This window comes from Onthophagus taurus, chromosome 3 (genome assembly GCF_036711975.1).
Source record: "Onthophagus taurus isolate NC chromosome 3, IU_Otau_3.0, whole genome shotgun sequence".
NCBI classification, from domain to species: domain Eukaryota; kingdom Metazoa; phylum Arthropoda; class Insecta; order Coleoptera; family Scarabaeidae; genus Onthophagus; species Onthophagus taurus.
In genome coordinates, this window is record NC_091968.1 from 15,135,974 (window position 1) to 15,153,746 (window position 17,773).

Genomic DNA, 17,773 nt, shown 5'->3' on the forward strand with positions numbered 1-17,773 from the left:
CAATCTCATACGATAACGCGTTATCGAGATATCACTATTTCACATAATATATATTTTTTTTATTTAAAATGGGTCAGAAAAAGCAAAAAATAAAAATACCTGCATGTTTAGTACACCGTAGGCAATGTGTGGTCGAAATTTAGAATTTTTTCGATGAAGCGTTCCCGTGTAAAAAATTGCAAAGTCTAGCTTCTTCGCCGATCGTCCGAAATCTCGTACATTTTTTCATTATACCTGCGACAATTATTATACGAGTGGGAGAAAAAGTTATAAAGAATATATAACTAAGAATATATATTATAAAGAATTAAATTTCGCGTCCAACGAGGCTGGACTCGATTTTTTTCTAAGGAGTAGTTTTTTTTTGTTATTTGCGTTCAAAGTGACAATTGTAAAAACTAGTTCACTTAGTTAGAACTAGTTAAATTATGAAAGTACAAATGTAGTTGCAGTTAAAAAAAACTTAAAATATTAAAAATTGAAAATTGAAATATAAATAATTAACAATATAAAAACAATCTCCAAAATCTTAAAGTAATAAATCAAAAATTTTAAGAAACAATTTAATCAAGGTTAAAATGCAAAACACAAAGTGACCCCTATTGAATTAGGGGTCCCTTAAGAATTATTACGAAAAATATATCGACTCAAGAAAAAAACTTCGCAAACGCCGCATGTCAAAAAAAAGTGAAAAAAAATTTGAAAAACTGGTGCGTAAAGGCATTAAGTTGAGGTCTTATCTTACTTGAATCCATGTTGCAAGCTCTTAGATAATATTTAAAATTGGTGATTAATTAAAAAAATTAAATTACTTCTTATTATTGGTCCAACAATCCGATTTTATCCTTGACATTAAAAAATTGTTTTGTTAAAAAAGTTATTGTAATTGTTAAAAATTCTTTTTATGTTATGGGATATGTTACTATGAAAATTGTTAGTTAATTATTGATAGATCTATAAATTTAACTATTTTCGTTTTCTGTCAAATTTTGTAAAGATGTGGAAGAATTAAGATTATGGTTCAATTTTAATTTGTTGATAAGTGAATTAATTTGTGTGTGAGAAAAACCATTGTTAAGTGCTATTGTTTTAATAATCTAAAATTCGTTATTTTTATTTTCATCCGATAAAGGTGTGTTAAGACATCTATGGATATAAGCTCAAGACAAGCTTTTATGTGGAAAATTTGTGTAAAATATTATTATTTCTCCTAATTATTTACAAATACTTAAAAAGTACTTCTAATATAATTCTCTAAAATTATTGAGACGTTCTATTATAATATTAAAGATTCAACACTCCATTTTAAATGAGATTAGAAAAAAATATAATTAAGTTAATTGTATATTACTAATTAAGAGACGACTTTTACATCAAATTGTAACTAAATTCGAAAATACAGAGAAAACATAATTGTATAGGTATTTACGATTCAACGTTTTGAAAGAAGGTGAGTTTAAGAACGAAACAATAAAATTTGAAAATATGCAGAAACGTATTTTAAAATTAAGAAACTAATTTTTTCACGTAGTTATATTAAAGTTAAATTTATAGTTTAAATTTCATCAGTTTCAATTTACCAAACTTTGATAGCACTTTTCGTTTTTGAAATATAAGCGAAAATGTACTTTTTCCCCAAATTTTCTACCTTTCTTAGACTTGGCTCAGGGGCTTTTACCGCATGTATAAAAAAATACATAAACCTTATTGTGGTCCATTCTATGGCTGTACCAAATTTCATCGAAATCGGTCTGACACAATTGTGTTACTTCTCTTGTTAGTAAAGAAACAACTACTAGGGTCCAGCATGAATTTATCAATCGTTTGGGATACTGCCAAGCACAAGAGGAGTTTCAGTTTCAGCATTTAATTAATTAGATAATTATCTTTTACCTGAAATAAAAAAATTAAAGTATTTTTTTAAAACAGCCAGTTTTTCGAAGACATATGAATCGATATAGGTTGTGCTACATGAAAAATACTCAGAATTTTATGTAGAATCCATAAATGCAACAAAAAATGGTGGTTAAAAACGTCAACTTAGGCGCAGCACTTGGAATGTGGTGTTGGTCAAGGCTAAGACCGTAGGGCTACCACCTATTACTCTAATGAACACCAGTTCCGAAAGGCGAACAATATAAGAATCTGGAATATGTGATCTCTAATAATGCGGATATGGAAACCGCTTAATTAAGAACAAAAAATTATAAGGGGGTGTTGTTAATAATTAATAAACATCATAACGTCTCCTAAGTCCAAATAACTCTTCATCTCCAACATGAAGAATAAAATTGTCAAGGTATGAATGATATTCGTAGTAGTCAATAAGTATGTATGTAAAACTCTATTGTACAACTTACCTAAACATATACCTACTCGACCGACAAACATATTTCGTGTTCCGGTTGGAAATGCATCATTTGGCATTGAACCATTATAAATTCTCCAATAGAAAGGTTCTACAACATTAAAAGTTAACATTTTTCAATTTTATTTTGACAATATCACAATATACACGCACTATTAAACTAACCATTAGAAACGACTGACTTTATTGTTGTTGCAATTAAAAGCAAAATTACCTCTGCAAACATGTCTATTAATAAATAACGTTTGATAATTTAATAAAGCATTTATACTAGCCCACTTATCGTACGATAATATATTCAGTGCAAAGGTTAAGAAAGAGTGTTCTTTATAAATGTTTACAAATGAGATATTTATAATAATAGTTATCTCGCGTATACATAACAAATTTTTGTCACATAAGTACGAACTAAAATTAATTATTATTTTTTTTTGGTTATTTCTTTCCATCTCAATTTTAATTAGTATTAAAAGAAAACTATGTGAATGTTAAAGATGGATGTTTTTATTGTCGGCTCTACCGACAATAAAAAATTTTGTTCATAATATACATTAACACCGACTATTGACTAGTAGTCATAGTAGTAGTAGTAACCATGAAAACATTAATGTTTTAAACGAATTACCCATAATTGTTCCATTAATGCATTTATTGTTGTAATGAATCCACAGTAATGGTTTAACATGAACAGTTTACGTTGACTGACAATGGAATGTTCGTGTTGACAATAAATAGTTTCATGCTTACAATAACGAATTTTATAATTTTTAATTTTTTTTGAAAACGATTTCGTTGTCTATTAGTCCACGTACGCATTTCATACTGATCAATGTATTGAATCATGTATTTCACGAACATTTTTGTATGTCCACTATTAAATGTATGGAAATCATTAACAAATACGTCTGCTACACGAATACATGCGTGGACTTGTTGTAACTTGCAACAAACACGAGTGCTGCGCTTGCGTCGTCATTTTCCACATGTGGTGCAATAGTAAAAGATGAGCATTACTTGCACTATTTCCGATTTATTTTGTAAACAGTTTTAAGCGCGTAACGTTGTATATAAGGGGAAAGAAGAGAAAGTATATACCAGGTAAGTTTATATTATTTTTTAAACATATACTTAACATATATATTTGTTTTGCAGTCGACTATATTATAATTGGAAAATGATATGTTTCGTTTGCAAAGAAACCTTTAGCGACTTAAAAATTTTTTTCTTACATTTCAAACGTGATCATAACTTATCTTCTGATCATTCATATTATAAATGTTACGAGCCAGAATGTTATCAAATTTTTCAAAATTTAGGCAGTTTTAAAAAACATGTAAATCGTCAACATCTCACTCGTACTACTTTCAAATCAGTTACTACTGACAATGAGTCGAACACCCGTGTTAATAATTTAGAAAATGTTCTTCGTCGAGTAAAAGTTCAGAATCAGATATCATTGGTTAATACATGTAACAAAATTGATTCTTTAGCTTGTAAAAATTCTATTGATTGTGTTAAAATTGACGAACCCCAATCCGAACCTATTCAAAATCCTCTTGATTTTACATCAGAGTTTGAATTGCTACAGAATGAGTTTTATAATTCAATTACAAAATTTTTACTTACTCTTCACAATAATAATAACTTTTCACGAAAAGATGTTTTTGACATTCAAATGCTTACAGATAAACTTGTAATAGAACCTATATTGCAAACTTTAGAAGGTTTTGCCAAATATAATTTTTATGAAAATAATGTTCTGTACAATACATTTCTTTCTATTATAAATAGTTTCAAAACCCCTTTCAAAAGATTTAGCACAAATCATCATTTGTTTAAAACACTACAGAAACAAGGTTATATAAATGAGGTTAAAGAATTTCTTGTAAATAACGAGATTAATGTTGTACACAAGAAAGGCAATTTAGTGACTGATGAAAAAAAAGTGACAGGAGTTTTAATGCCTCTTAAATTTCAATTTAAATGCTTCTTTCAGAGAAACAGTTTGTTACAAGACACATTGCGTAATATGAATATTTAAGGAAACAAACTAAACTTACTAACTCTGTTCAGGGTGAGCTGTGGAAAAGTAAGTTAGAAATGTAGCCGAATAAAACTATATTACCATATATAATTTATATCGATGATTTTGAAATCAATAACCCACTTGGATGTAATAATAACAAACATTTCATTTGTAACATTTATTATTCTTTCCCTTGCCTACCAGAGGAAAACTCTAGGCTCGACAATATTTTTCATGGTGCCGTTATAAAATCAGTAAGCGTAAAAGAGTTCGGCAATGAAAGATGCTTTAAAAACTTGATATAAGGAATTATAGAATTAGAAGTTCAAGGTATAGAATTTAAAATAAATGAAAATTTAATACAAGTCCATTTCATTATGGGTTTAATTTTAGGTGATAATTTAGGTCTTAATTTATTTTTAGATTTCAATAAATCATTTTCAGCTAGTTTTTATTGTAGAAATATAGACGCCCAAAAATTAACTCATGAGGAAAATGACTTGATACGAACAGTTGAAAATTATGAGTTAGACATGGCCAATATATCTGAAAACAGGGGAATATTCCAAAACTCTGTACCTAATGACATTCCTTCTTTTCACGTAGTTAATAATCATTATGTCGACATAATGCACGATTTCTTCGAAGGAATATGCCATTATAGCCTTTGTCACGCAATAACTTACTTCATTAAAATGAGGTACTTCGATTTGGAAACACTTAATTTGAGAAAACAAACTTTTGAATATGGTCCTAAAGAAATCGCCAATAAATCAGGCAGAATCGAACACCAGCATCTGAATAAAAAAAAGGTTAAAAATGACAGCAAGGGAAACTATGACATTTATAATGTATTTTCCACTAATGATAGGTGATACTACCCCGAATGACGATGATGTATGGAAATTTCTCAGAAACTTAATTGAAATTATTGATATTTTATTATGCTTTGAAATCCAACAAACCGACATTATATTATTGCAAAATAAAATTACAAAATTAAACAAGGATTATTTAATATTATTTAGAGATACACTTAAGCCAAAATTTCACAACTTCATTCACTATCCAAGGATCATCCGTCAATCTGGACCTTTACGTAAGCTATGGTGTTTTAAATACGAAGCTAAACATAGCCAATCGAAAATATATTGCCATTGTATTAACTCGCGAAAAAATATATACCTAACGTTATCGAAAAAGTATCAATTGAAATTTGCCTATTCGTTGATTTTACAAAACCATAATCCACTTACTCTAAATTTAAAAGAAAACATCAAATGAAAAGTAATTTCAAAACAAGCAAACATTTCTATACATTTTTTTACACAGATAATCTACAGAGGTATGTTATTTAAATGTGGTGATTTTGTATCTGTATTAAACAATGATATTGAAATATATGTTGTAGAAATTATTGTTTCGAAATAAATAATGTATTATTATTTGTTCAAAAATTAATTCATACTAATTATAAGCCACACTTTCTCGCTTATGAAGTTGATACAACTGCTCTGGGTGAATTTTCAATTATTTCAATTGACGAATTAATTGGCCCACCATTAGATTTGATAAAAACTGCAAAAGGCATGAATATGATTAGGGCCAAAGGATACTACACTTCAATAACATTTTAATATCTGGTAAAAATTAAAAAAAAATCAAGCTTATTCTAATTTCAGTAAGTCCTTACTATACTATATACCAGTATTCTTATATACATCACCATGAGCAACGATTTTGACATAACATTAATCCAAGGCCTCGATCAAAATTATTTGAATGTGAACAACCAGCAAATTACTAATAGTTCAATTGAAGACGTTCTCGGAACGCCATCACTAACAGACATATCATATTCTTCGAGCGTCATAAATTTGCAAGCTAACCATAATGAAATCCAGACTGTAACAGGCAATGAAGCTTCGATAGAGCTTGGTAATTTATTAAAGTCATGGAATCTGGAAATCCTCACTTTTATTCCTCTTTAATAATTTTAGTAATTATTTTTAATTGATTATAAATTTTAAAATAATATTTTTCTTTTAGAACAAAGTGTATTTGTACCGGTGTTGGAGGTAATAAAACATAACCATATTGAAAAACTAGTAAAACATTTCGACTTGGGCACCCAGATTATGTTTGATCATCACCTAGATGAATGGAGAGAAAAAATTGATAAACCGCTCACAGGTACCTCTGAAATACGAAGTGAATCGCCGACCAGCAATGTGTCCTTCCTTTCATCACCATCCATATCTCCACCACCATGTCAAAGTACATCAAATACTGATCATCGTTTTAGTCCTTATGGGAAGACTGATGATCATCAAGATGAATACATAGCACTGGCTACCGTATTAAATTCCAGCCCAAAAAGTATTATTTTTACCAATTACTATTCGACATTTAACAAATTTCAGGAGGAACAGAGAAGCATCCTAGTATCACTCAAAATCGTATTAAGCTTAGTTTGTGCTTTAGCTATAAGTTAGAAGAAGAAATTCTTAAACGGTTTCCCACAGAAATTATTAAATTAAAATTATTTCAGGAATTTTATCGTGTATCAAAACGGGGAAAAATTTACAATAAATATTGTAATTTAAAGTCAAAGGTTAAATCAACAATAGCACAAAGTGCAACATCTGTGTGCACCAAAGCGAATTATAAAATGTCCAGACTGGAGAAAGTATTTGGTAACTAGTTTTAGCATTAATTATATTAAAAGACAATTAAATTCTCCTTTCTCAGCAGTTCTAACTTTAAACATATTACTTTACCATTTTATCTGATAATTACTTATAATGAAACTTTGTAGAGCCTGAAGAAAATGCCGAAAGTTGTATTCGAGCTTTAAAATATGATAATTTAACGTGTGAAGAGTTCGATCAATGTTGGAAGGCGTGTGCCAACTATCGTTTATTGGATTTAAAGAATCAAAAATCTACATCTGATATATTAGAAAAGTGGCCATACTATAAAAATCCATCCGGCTATCGTTATGTAAGTTGTTGAATAAAGCTGAAAAGTAGTTCTACTATTTGGTTACTTTTAGATAAATATTAATTTTAAGCTCGCATTTGATAATAAAGATGGTCTTATACTTAAATGAGACAATAGCTTTAATGATCTATTTAATTTTGTAGCAGATGGTAGAATAAAGGATAAGTCGATAAGAAATATATTACAAAAGTTGAAAACCACCCCGGATTTAAACGAGAGTAAGATTACATACCATTAATTATGAAAAAAAAATATATATGCGTTATTTGTAGATGGAAAGAATGCGGCACTTTTGTGGGCTTTACATGGTTACTGTATTCCTACCACATTAACAGTAACAAAAAAAGATAATACAAAGACTAATAGACAATATACAATACGTGATTCGCAAGAATCGTTTGTTTTTATTTACCATATTGCCCACTTAAAAACTGTTAAAAAGGCAATCCAACCGTTCATTTATTGTGTGGGGGATGATATACTAAATATTACAGAAATTACTGTTTATTTTGATGACATTAGGTTTAAGTTTATCAACTTTATATCTGCCGTTGATATTTGTTTCAAATTTTTTTATTTGTTTAACTTAGATTTCCCTGTAGAATGCATTTGATTTTATACATTTATTGAAACTTTTTTTTATAATTTTAAATCTAAAAATAACCTATGCGAAGTTAGCCCCCAATTTTTCTAACCCCCAATTATATAGGATTTTACATGTATAGTATTTTGATTATAACCAGTCAACCGATTTCGATAAACAATGTCTCATTCGAAAGCTCAATCCTTGGCCAATACGAAAGTGGAAATGCCCGATTCGAAATCTCTCTCGAATTCCGCTAAAACGCCAAAATAATGCGAAGGTACACAAAAATAACAGAAAAATGACCTTTTTTAAGTGATCATAACTCGTAAACGATGTACCCGATGATCAAGATCTATACGTCATTCGATTCGTCATAGTTTCTTCTATCGAAATCACAAAATGCCCGATTTCAATTCTCTCCCGTTAACCTTGTACAGCCCACGGAATGACACCGTGTTCGGCTCGTTGTTTACGCACTTATAAACGACCGTTAAAGTCTAGCCCCCAATATAAAAAAATTAATTTAAACTAAATCGACTATAATAAGAGAACGGTTTGACGGATTTTAACGTTTTATATCTCAATCGATAGCTTTCGCCTGGCTGAATGCAGTGCCGAATCGGGCATTTTCACTTTCGTATTGGCCAAGGATTGAGCTTTCGAATGAGATATTGTTTATCGAAATCGGTTGACTGGTTCTCTTGTTATAATCAAAATACTATACATGTAAAATTCTATCTAATTGGGGGCTAGAAAAATTGGGGGCTAACTTCGCATAGGTCTAAAAATATATCTTCAAAAATTCATATATTGTTAAATGTAATGAAGAATATATCAACAAATCTGTAGTTGTAATATTTAAATATACATTGTAAACTTTTATCTTGACTTTTCCTTTTAGACATCATATAAAAATTAACTCATAAAGGTAAGAAATATAAAGGTAAGGCTCTATTTATACAACATCAAGAATTTTACGAGCTGTAATAATTAAAATAATTGGTTATATTTGGCAACAATGCATAGCTTAATAAACGCTTTAATAGGTATCATGAAATACATTTATGTTAGCAATGAATGGCAATAATGCTCAGCATAAAAACACTTATGGTTATTATAAAACCAAATAATGAATACAATGAACATATTCATGTTAATAATAAACAGAATTAATGTTTATCACGAATGAATTCATGATCAGCATGAAAGATAAAAAGATATTAAGATATTTGATAATTTTCGTTCATGTTATTCATAAAAATGTACATTGGCGTAACGAACAGTGTTAATAATCTCAACGTCCCTGTTTATAACCCCACGAATATTTTACATGACATCAATACCTATATTAATTGATCAATAAACGAGTGTTCGTGTTTATCATAAATTTGTTTGCTGAACAAATTTGAAACAATTTTTTTATGCTTTACATGAACATTTTTATTAATATTACGTACCTTTTTCGTTCAGTGCAGGAGCTAGCCACCTATTGTTATACAAATAAAGAAACATTTACCAAGAATTACAACATATAAAATCTCTATTAGTATTGTGGTTATAAATAAAATGAAAACTTACGTCATTAAAACATATTTTCAAAAACATAATTTGTTTATTATTTTTAGATGTTATTGTCTTGATTGTTAATTCAATTCAACATTTATTGTATCAGCACACGCCATGTGTCTTTTTTCTTTTTCTTTGAGGTTGTGTGGTTAGTGAAGATAACCGTGAATTATATATTCATATTCAAATTCAATTTGTGAATTATAAACAAGTAACCATATTTTGTATTATTGTCAATAACTTGATTTTTTTAAATTAGTACCAAATTTTGTAAAACTGTTATATCTTTAATTGTTTATGGTAAAGGGAAGGTATGTTTTTGAAATATGATCCTGTCTTCCACACAGAAACTTGTGGGAAAGATATAGATTTTATGGTGAAGAAAGGATTTTGGTTGCCAAGGGACCCAGAGTATTACGATGTTCATTGCAATATGAACACCACACAACCTCAAAGAAAAAGAAAAAAGACACATGGCGCGTGCTGATACAATAAATGTTGAATTGAATTAACAGTAATAGCAACGAAAAAAGAAATACGTAGAATCCAAATCAAGAAAATAACATCTAAAAATAATAAACAAATTATGTTTTTGAAAATATGTTTTAATGAGGTAAGTTTTCATTTTATTTATAACCACAATAGTAATGTGGTTACCACATTACTATTGTTGTTATTACTATTGTAACCACAATTGAGATTTTATATGTTGTAATTCTTGGTAAATGTTCCTTTCTTTGTATAACAATAGGTGGCTAGCTCCTGAGGATGATTGAAGTTTAGCAATCGAAACCGGTAAAGCCGACAATAAAAACATCCATCTTTAAAATACACATAGTTTTCTTTTAATACTAAATAAAATTAATTAAACTAAAGATAGAACTAACACTAGCACTATTACTAGAACTAACACTAGAACTAGAAACTTTCGGGTTAAGCCGTGCGTCTTTTGAAAAAATGTTTGACAGTTCGAATGCCATGTTGTTGAAAATTCTTGTCATTTCAACTACACACAATATTACAACATTTAATCTTATTAATTTTCTCTTGAAATACTTTTATACATTTATTATGTCGAATTTCAATTATTATCTCCGATCCCAAATAATTTGGAGGACACGACTCAAACAGCCCTTAATTTTGGAGATAAAATTGGTTTCAATTCGCGTTTACGGTAACACTCGTGCAATTTTGACTTTTATTTGTCAAAACGGTCTGCCCGTCGACCGGAAATTCGTCCCGCCGAAAAAAACCCGCTTCGCCAAAAAAACACGTAAAACCAAAAACAGAAAAATATACCCCCAAAATTATGAAACCCAAAATACAAATATTTAAACTCAATATATTTAATTTTTACTAAATAGAAAAAAAACGATACAATATGTGGGGGACGAGGGGACGGTTCAGCACGTTTTATGCCACTGCCCTGCTGTTAAACGTATCAGATTCTCGATTTTTGGGTCGCAGTTTATCTCCCGAAACGATTTGAATGACTTTTCACCGAGCAAAGTATTAATGTTTGTTAAGAGCATTTGTGAAATTTGATAACGTTATCTACCCCGGTAGAATATCACAATAGATCCTTACGGTCGCGGTGCAAAATTGGTTGGTCCGCCTACCCGATATGTAATTTTTGTAAATGTAAAATGTACTTATTTATAAATGAGAGACAAAAATGAAGGAACAAAAAATTGATGGTATATTTTATATTTAGCTAAAATTTTACAAATTCAACCAGCACATAATATACAGGTTTTCTATTTAAAAAACTTAAGAAAAAGGCATTTGAAAATCACCCAATTAACTAAATTCTATGTATACGCTGTATGTGAATCTAATATCTGTGGATACTATCATCTACCTACTAGCTTTAACTATTATCTAACATAGTTTGAAGGCAAAACTGGCAAAAATGTCGTTTTTACATCGCTTTTAAAAAGATCCTGCAACGGGCATATTTTGCGAAAACAATTGAATATCTCAGAAACTATTAAGGCTGTGAGTTAGCAACATATACGGTTAGATAAACAAATTTTATTGTATTCGTAATCTGATAAAATATACAGAGTGTTCCATAAGAAATGTCCTGAATCCAACACCCTGTATAAATGAAAATAATTCTACTTTATAGAAAGCGGTGAGTCAAACAACTTTTGTATAAGACATTTTTTTCTTTCTCACACGAATTAGTAACTATCGTCCGCCGAGATACTAATAACTCACCCTATATACTAATTATACTGAAAGAAGCCTACTTACCTTATTTTAAACCTTCCATCGCAATTTTTCTAGTATAATTATTGCTTATTGCTTTAAGTTAACAGATACTAAAATACACTAGTTATAATGTGAAAACTTCTAAATTATCCCTAACGAGCTTTAATTTTATTTAAAACGGTTAGATAGCTGATTGAAGATTTCATCAACTAGAGAAATCGATAATAATCGAAAGTTAAGTCGGTGTTTAGAGTAAAACTTTTGATTCATAAACTTACATAAGTAAACGTTTTCAGATTTACGTTTGTAAACTTTGCCATTGAAATTCTAGCGGGTTTTCTAGCTCGAAGGTGACACATTTTAATCAAAATTTGTGTAGTTTTAGAACACAAATACCAAGGAATTTTGTAGATAGCCATCTGTAAAGCTTCTGACTAAAAAATAAGATATGAATGTTTAATATAAATATATATTATGATATTAAAACGATTGAACCTCATTTGATAATAATTCTCCAAAGTATGTCATAAAGCCGACTTCTATCAACATTGGAATTATATACTGAAGAATTCTGATGGTTGATATAAAATTTGTATTCTTAAAATAACAAAAAATTTACAACTAATAATAAAAAAGAAATGTTAATACCAGTAACATAATAAATCCAGAAAATGTTAAATAGCTTTGGGTCAATAAAACCATCGGTAACAAAATAAAGCTCCAATAATTTTCCATTTCTTCACAAAACTTCAATAATTCAATTTTTTTCTTAATCAAAACAACCAATTCTTTGTTTAACTCTTCATTAAATCTAATCGATTCAAACATTTCATAGTAGCTTTCCTTCATAACATCATTGCCATTCAACAAACTTTCTTTAATTTTTGAAATATCATCAAGTCTCCATCCCATATTAATTAAAGTCTTATAAAAAACATTTTCAAAGTTATCGGCTAACACCTTAAATTGTCCCGACGTTATAAACGCCATAAACGACCAAAAAGTATCGGTTCCATTCATCACCAAAACCATAACAGCTTGGGAAAATAATTGCAAAACGCAAGTAAGTTGATAATTTGGTGAAATTTCAGTATTGTACGGGTGCCAGGTCGGCATTGGAATTGAATGTTGCGTAAAAATTTCGATTAATGTATACATTTGTCCACCAAAAAATGCTAAAAGCGTTAATAAAATAAAAAAATCAAAAAAGCCAAAAATGTACCTGTAAAAAACCAAATTAAATATCCCCGATTTGAAATATCTAAATATCGTTTTAAATGTATTCTTGAATTAACATTTTCCAAATTATTATAATAAAAAGTTTTGTTCATCAACTCAACCAATTTTTTCGTTTTTTCCTGAGCCATCCAAAAATAAACGATTCTAATCATCAATGACAGATAAATGCACAAATTTACGATTGTCGAGGATTTTTTGAGAATCAAATCACTTCTGTGGATGTATAAATGTATGCTTGAACAAATTATTATATACAACACCGCGAATAACGACAGAAATCTCCAAACGTAATACCAAAGTTGATACAACTTCGAATAAAATTCATTTTTAAACGAAGTAATCGGGTATAACGTTATTATTTTTAACACTTTTAGATTGTAATAAAGATATTTTTGATCCATTTCTAAACTGTTTCTTGTACACATTAAAATTTCTCTCTTTGTGTTTTTATACTAACAAAAAAATGGATGTAAATAATTTAATAACGCTTAAAACGAAACTCTTTATTATGGTTGATAATTACAGGGTTTAGTTTTAGGTGTTGACACCGAAAAGAAAAATAAATAAGAAAGCTTATAATGAAATAGATTGTTCTATGCGTTGAATTTTAAATTTCAATCGATGGAATTTGGACGGCATCAACTGCTACACATTATTCTATCTTTATCAATGAATTATATTATATTATACAGTGCTAGCGTAAAGTAACTGCCCCCCCCCCTTTTTAACTTCCGAACAGATTGAGATATCAATATGAACAAAAAACGTCAGTTTCTATATTTTATCAGCACAAATATTATCTTATGGAAAATTTTGCTATCACGTTTAGTTTTTCCGGAAAATGGATCAATATTATGGTATCTTCCGAAAGAATAAAACAATATGAACCCAACGATACTTCACAATCAAATATCGGTTTATTAGTTTTTTGCATAAAAATTAAACAAAATATGGAATTTCGCCGGAAAAACCAACGTATCTTCGCTGACTACCTGTCGAGATACAATAAATGGTGGACGGTCAGTTAAAGGTCGGTCTACGCTCGGGTTAAGCAGGGTTAAAATCGGCAAACCTTTTTAGAATTTTTTTATGAAACAACCAATGCAAAAAAAGGATAAAAAGAAAGTTCTTCTTAAAACTTCCAAGAAAAAAATGTCATGTTTGTAGGTACCTTGAAAGTAATATTTAGTAAGTATTTCAGACGCCATGCAAATATTTTCTTCATTTCTCTTTGAATTCTACTCGACCAAGTATAACCAAAGAAAGGCGAGATCAAAATGGCTAGACGAGTTTAGAGCACAAAATCGAAGCAATTTTAATATTCGCTCGTGCTGACAGAAATCTACATGAAACAGAGCGACAATTTAATGAACGATTTCCTGAACATCCAATTAGTTTGGTCCAATGATGTTTGCTGCTATCTCATCAACGTGTGATGTGAGTCCAACAATGGCGCGGAAATATTTAAAGAAAAATAAATATCATCCATATAAAATTAAAATACTTCATGAATTAATAGAAGATGACCCTGATAGAAGAACAGAATTTTATGAGCTAATGGCAAATATGGTTGAACGAAATCCATCATACTTGAAACATATTTTTTTTTCAGTGATGGATGTACTTCCTTTTTGGATGGAAAATTGCTATATTGCGATAAAATATGATTAATTCATAAATTTAATATACTTCCACCCAATTTTTATTTCATTTCTAAAAAAAAATAAGTAATTGAACTAGCAATTTTAAATCCGTCTTAGCTCGAGCGTATATCGACCGTTAACCTACCATCCACTGTGACACCTAATTCTCAAAAATTTCGCAAAACAAAATTTAAACAAATAAAGGACAATGTTTACACCTAAAAGTACCTACGCGAGTCCTCGTGCAGCTCACCGGCGAAGGGAGGGGTTATTTGTTTTAGACGCCACACAGTTAACCTCGCGTGGTTCACGAACTGTGACGTGTGATAGTGAAATGCAGTCCGTCGGCAAGCGGACACGCTACGACAAGTTGCTTTTTTTCGACTGTTCTACCGCATAATTAAATATTTTATAAATAAAAATGGTTAATAAATGTTTTGTACAAAATTGTACTTCTGGGTATAGTTCATGCGTTGAAAAATTTAGCTTCTTTAAGTGTAAAAATACACACTTGCTGCCTCAATGGGCTAAAGCTATACCACGTGCTGACAAAAAATTTGGTATAAACGATCATGTTTGCGAAAAGCATTTTCAACAAACTGATATTGTTAAATATTGGGTGGCAAAGGATGGAATTACGAAGGTAAAAATTGTTTGATTGAAAATAAATTAATCTTTTCACAGCCAGGTTATCAATTTTAACGAATATTGTAAACAAATTAGTAATTCATTAAATATAACGAGTTCATTATAATATTTTTTCTATTTACTTTTGCAAAAACTGCTTTTACTTCATTTTACAAAAGACGACATTACAATTATGTTACTTCATTTTTGATTCGAATAAAGTTCCTTAAAAAACGAAAACTTTCAGATAGAGCTGTTCCTAGTATTTTTCCTAATTGTCCCTCATATATGACTAAAGAGATCAAGAAGAGAAAACTACCTAAAAAACGACAATTTATAGACACAGTTTCAAAACGTGATCAATTTTTAAAAGTATGGTCCAAAGCCAGTGATCTTAAATTACCCGAAACAAATTGGTCGTTTACTAAAATTGTAGATGATGATGACAAACGACTTATTTTTCAAAGTATTTCATATTCAAAAATACTAAAGAAACCTTACATTGAGTTGTATATCTCTTTAGCAAACAATCTGACAATAAAAATATACAGGGTGTATCTGAATGACTGCAACAAACTTCAAGGGGTGATTCTTTAGTGAATTTTAAGGGTACTTTGATATATGAACCATGGGCGACTTCGGCCCTCCTAAGGAGCTACACCCCTCCAAAAATGGCGGAAAATTTCGGTTTAATTTTTTTTTCTCAAAAACCATAAACGCTACGTAAATGAAATTTGGGGAATATGTTAAACTCATAATAGGACACGTTTTGAACCTATTTGTACTTTCAACCTACCCTTCTAAACTACTAAACGTAACCACCCCCTTTACATTTTCGGCTCCTTACTTACAACTCTCATGAACACCGGTTCCGAAAGGCGAACAATGTAAGAATCTGGAATATGTGCTCTCTAATAACGTGGATGTGGAAGCCGCTTAATTAAGAACAAAAAATTATAACGGGGTGTTGTTAATAATTAATGAACATCATAACGTCCCCTAAATCTTAATAACTTTTCATCTCCAACATGAAGAATAAAATTGTTAAGGTACGTTGTTATGCCCTGCGACTTGCAGGTACAGACCATTTTTAAGATCTGAGTAAGCAGATTCCAAATAAAAGTATAAAAGGAGAGTAAGATCATATTAGAATTAAGTCTGAATTTGTAATCTTGTGCAACACGACCTGTAATTCCGTTCATGAATAAAAAATATGTTTTTTAAAAATTGACTGAATAATAAGTAACGTTGAGAAGGAATCAAACAGTAGAGAGAGACTGTGGCAGTATCTATACTACTGTTCTGTGAGTAAAGACGTACAGAGTTGATCTATTTTCTTATAAAATAAATGATTAACACGTTTGTAAATAAAAGAGTATTAAATAAGTTTAAAGACCAAATGTTTAATAGTTTGTCTCTTTACATTAAAATAAATACTTTAGTTTATTACTTTTAAAAATGTGCTTTTTTTAATTTGACAATCTAATCCTACAAATTTGGGGGCTCAACCGCAATTAACATCAAGTGTTTAGTGATAAAACTGTTAATAAGACTGTTAAGTCAGCAAATTGTTGTGGAGTAAACAACAAATCGAACTAAAATAACCACCATTCTTATTAAAACACGTTAAGTGCGTCGCGCCATCGTAATTTTCCATCGTGCCGTAACACTATGTGTTTTCCAGACCAATCTTTACCAATCGATAACGGCCGTTTCTACGAGATTTTTTTTTAAAACTTAAAAAAACGAAAATATGATGAATAAAGACGATGGCAAGGATTCTGTAGAATTTAATAATACTACAATTTCCTCCTCCAAAGATGACGTAAGAAAAACGAAGAAAAATAAAACGATGAAAATAAAGAATCTGAAGAAAGAAAATACCCATTCCATTTCACAACGTGTAAGAAATGAAGAAGAATACCAGTGCGGTGCTGAAGACGGGAAAAGGGTAGATTGCGTTCAAGACGACGATGACGACCAAGAAACAATGAAACCAATGAAGACAAGAATGAAGTCGAAGAAGTTATACGAAGAAAGTGAAGAATCAAGCAGTGAAAGCGACGAAGAAGACACAGAAGATAATACTGATGATGAAAAAGATGTCGATAAGAAACATTTCATGGCCAGCATCCATTTAACGAAACCGACATTTGCCTTATCGTTCCATGATGTAGAAGATTCTTTAAATACATTTTCTGGCGAAGATGAAATGCAGGTAACTTATTGGATAGTAGATTTTGAAGAAATGGCTATAATGATGGAATGGAATGATTTACAAATGTTTTTATATGCCAAAAAGTTATTAACCGGTTTAGCAAAATTGTTTGTCAAAAGTAAAAGGGAAATAACTTCATGGCACAAGTTGAAAAAAGCTTTGAAGGGTGAGTATTCCAAAAAGATTAGTAGTGCTACTTTACATGAAATGTAATTAAATAAAAAAATGAAAAAAGATGAAACCATACAAAAGTAATTTCTAAAAATGAAGGCAATGGCTA

General features: G+C 29.9%; 2 protein-coding genes and 1 long non-coding RNA gene across 5 annotated transcripts in view; 1 reads left to right on the forward strand and 2 right to left on the reverse strand.

The window, feature by feature from the left end:
* Positions 1 to 2,640, reverse strand: part of LOC111417535 (uncharacterized) — a 36,482-nt gene extending 33,842 nt beyond the window's left edge. For 2 of the 3 annotated variants that reach the window (XM_071194867.1, XM_071194866.1), the window contains exons 1-2: positions 2,522 to 2,606; positions 2,361 to 2,459 (exon numbers count right to left, since the gene is read on the reverse strand). In XM_071194867.1, the coding sequence (XP_071050968.1) occupies positions 2,361 to 2,427 (67 nt within the window). In that variant the 5' untranslated portion in view covers positions 2,428 to 2,459; positions 2,522 to 2,606. Of the gene's footprint in view, positions 1 to 2,360; positions 2,460 to 2,521 lie in introns of all 3 variants that reach the window. The other variant, XM_071194865.1, reaches the window with a different exon arrangement.
* Positions 2,641 to 6,951: 4,311 nt separating this feature from the next.
* Positions 6,952 to 8,609, forward strand: LOC139429630 (uncharacterized). The gene is made up of 4 exons (XR_011640196.1): positions 6,952 to 7,090; positions 7,213 to 7,397; positions 7,450 to 7,615; positions 7,670 to 8,609. It is a non-coding gene; the product is annotated as an uncharacterized lncRNA (long non-coding RNA).
* Positions 8,610 to 11,918: 3,309 nt separating this feature from the next.
* On the reverse strand, positions 11,919 to 13,133 carry LOC139429463 (odorant receptor 83a-like). Its single transcript, XM_071195226.1, has 5 exons — positions 12,989 to 13,133; positions 12,415 to 12,941; positions 12,262 to 12,363; positions 12,045 to 12,200; positions 11,919 to 11,975 (listed from the first exon to the last, which is right to left on the reverse strand). Exons 1-5 carry the CDS (start codon positions 13,131 to 13,133, stop codon positions 11,919 to 11,921), a joined length of 987 nt encoding a protein of 328 aa, XP_071051327.1.
* Positions 13,134 to 17,773: the final 4,640 nt, after the last annotated feature.

Coding starts and splice junctions, on each gene's coding strand:
- LOC139429463 (XM_071195226.1), bottom strand. CDS start 13,133: ATGGCTCAGGAAAAAACGAAAAAATTGGTTGAGTTGATGAACAAAACT. Junction 12,364..12,414: donor CTGGATTTATTATGTTACTG/GTATTAACATTT, acceptor TGTTATTTTAAG/AATACAAATTTTATATCAAC. Junction 11,976..12,044: donor ATCTGAAAACGTTTACTTAT/GTAAGTTTATGA, acceptor CGATTTCTCTAG/TTGATGAAATCTTCAATCAG.